The sequence below is a fragment of the Austrofundulus limnaeus genome, unplaced genomic scaffold, assembly GCF_001266775.1.
Source record: "Austrofundulus limnaeus strain Quisiro unplaced genomic scaffold, Austrofundulus_limnaeus-1.0 Scaffold602, whole genome shotgun sequence".
In the NCBI taxonomy this organism is placed as follows: Eukaryota; Metazoa; Chordata; class Actinopteri; order Cyprinodontiformes; family Rivulidae; genus Austrofundulus; species Austrofundulus limnaeus.
In genome coordinates this window covers 246,212-248,749 of record NW_013953004.1, presented here as the reverse complement: position 1 = coordinate 248,749, position 2,538 = coordinate 246,212, and the positions used below count along the sequence as shown (strand labels likewise).

Here is a 2,538-nt window from a genome sequence, read left to right as displayed (position 1 = left end):
GTTACCTGTCCTGATGGACAGCTACCTGTCCTAATGGTCTGTTACCTGTCCTGATGGTCTGTTACCTGTCCTGATGGTCTGTTACCTGTCCTGATGGACAGTTACCTGTCCTGATGGACAGCTACCTGTCCTAATGGTCTGTTACCTGTCCTGATGGTCTGTTACCTGTACTGATGGTCTGTTACCTGTCCTGATGGACAGCTACCTGTCCTAATGGTCTGTTACCTGTCCTAATGGTCTGTTACCTGTCCTGATGGTCTGTTACCCGTCCTGATGGACAGTTACCTAAGTATTTGAGCTGAAACGTGATAGAATCCGAAGTTTACCAACATGAGTGAACCCTAGCTTTAGAAGAGTTCCGGCGCTGAGGTTCTCCTGATTCATTCAGCACCAGGGTTGATCCACAAGAAGACAGACGCAGATTAAACAGACACACAGCAGATAAGAGCATGAACAACAAGCTACACAAAACAAGGTCACACAATCACAGAGGCTGTAGATAACGCAGACATCAGGAGAGCTAACACTTCGCTTTAACGGCTACTGGTTCCGCCCTGCAGGCCTTCAAGGACTGAGAACGTACAAGCTTACACACAGACAATATAATACACACTAACACACAATAATACACACTAACACACATTGTAACCCAAACACACTCTGTGGTGATGTATAGGAGAGTCGAGTTAAAGCTTGTTAAATGCAGCTGAACCAAGACAGGATTATGATTCATGCAATCTCACATACACGTGCACACACACACGTGCACACATAAGGCTACGCTCTGCTGCTTTCACTGACGCTCAGATTTATCACCTCCCAGCCAGTTTAAACTGTAAATGATGTTCAAGGAGGAGCAGAAAATAAAAAAGAAGTCTGAAGACTGATAGAGGCACACAAGTCTCTGCAACGTGCACGAGTCTCCTCAATGTGCACAAGTCTCTGCAACGTGTAAAAGTATGTGCAACTTGCACATTAACAAAAAATTACATTGAAAACAGCTACGAACAGCATCCAAGACTGCAATTTATGTTTTCATGTCAGAGTGAAAACTTGAAGAAAGCATCTGGACTGAATGGAATATTGGGGCACCTGCTCATGGAGATCAGCAGAGGATCTCCTTCTTCAACCATCACTCTGGATTCTTGTAAAATATGCTTCTCAGTTTTAGAAGACCACATAAAACATCAAAATCTGCAGGACTCTGAACCTTATAAACCAGGATCGTCAAACATATTTTCACCGAGAGCCACAATTAACTTCAACATTTCGTGTTCCTCATCTCATTGCTACAGCTGAGCACCACTAACAAACACTAACTGAGCTCTACCTGGTATTTCCTACATAGAAACAGCGTTTTAACACGTCCTCTAAAATCCCTGGAAAGTACCACGTGTACGACTGACTAAATGTAAAATAAATAAAACAGACATACTATTAAAAGTAAAAGTAAGAGAGTTTTACTCACTGTTGAGTTGTGGTAAGTAGCTGCCATCTTGAATTCTGAACTCTCCCACGTTCACACAGGGAGTTTCCACTGGAGGGGCGCTCCAGTTTAAATTTACGACTCGTAAGTGGGAAATTCCTACTTTCCAGTACAACTGGGCAACAGCAAAAGTAGATGGCGAAATTGAGATTTTACAGAACAAATTTTACAGGCTACCGGCTACTTTTGTACCCCGCTTAGCTCTCCCTAGTGGTGGGAGGCCATCATTCTGTGAGTAAAATAATCAGCATGCATTATGGGGGATGTCGTTTTTGATCAATACTGTCTTTAAAGCAGCTTATTTTGAGACATTAATTCATCTTTGAAGCTCTCGTAAGCTACATAAAATGCCATGGTGGCCATGGATCTTTGGTTTGACATGCTTATTCTTAAAACTGCCAAAAGCATTTTGACACTGTTTATTCTTACAGTGATGTAACATTCATATGGTCTGTTTCTATGTAACCTTCCTCCTCCTCTTCCTCAGCACTCAATGAGCCCACCATTGACTATGGCTTTCAGAGGTTACAGAAGGTCATCCCGCGTCACCCCGGAGACCCTGAGAGACTACCCAAGGTACGACGCAATGTACACACACAGACACACACAACCTGAGGCAGCAGCTTCCTGATGAAACATTCTGTAGCATGGACTGATCGTAACTTCGGCTTTCAGGTGCAGCTTCAGGTTTTTATTGTTGATAGACTTGAATTAATATTCAGAACTGAACTTGAAGTTGAACTCAGTCAAACCCAGTTTTAATGCTGGACTCGTTCAGAAACACTGAGTTTAACCTTCCTGCTACTCTTGGGTCAAAACGACAGCAGCGGGGTTAACAGTGATCATCGTTTTATTGAAGCAAACTGAATTGACATTCATCATCGTTAAATGTTGGTCACACACATCATCATCAGGAAATTCAATAAACGCACACACCACTGCAACAGATGATTGAATCCAGGGCAGCGTAGTGTGCGCGCGCACGTGTGTGTGTGTGTGTGTGTGTGTGTGTGTGTGTGTGTTCGCTGAGGTGAAACAGCAAAGCGACACGG

At 43.4% G+C, this 2,538-nt stretch overlaps 1 protein-coding gene across 1 annotated transcript in view; it reads left to right on the top strand.

Moving 5' to 3' along the window:
* The window catches only part of LOC106531161 (transcription factor COE3), a gene marked incomplete at its 5' end in the record, with an annotated part of 43,311 nt that overhangs the window by 28,149 nt on the left and 12,624 nt on the right, over nucleotides 1-2,538 (top strand). Inside the window, 1 exon segment of the mRNA XM_014026944.1 lies at nucleotides 1,974-2,062. Within this exon segment, the coding sequence (XP_013882398.1) occupies nucleotides 1,974-2,062 (89 nt within the window).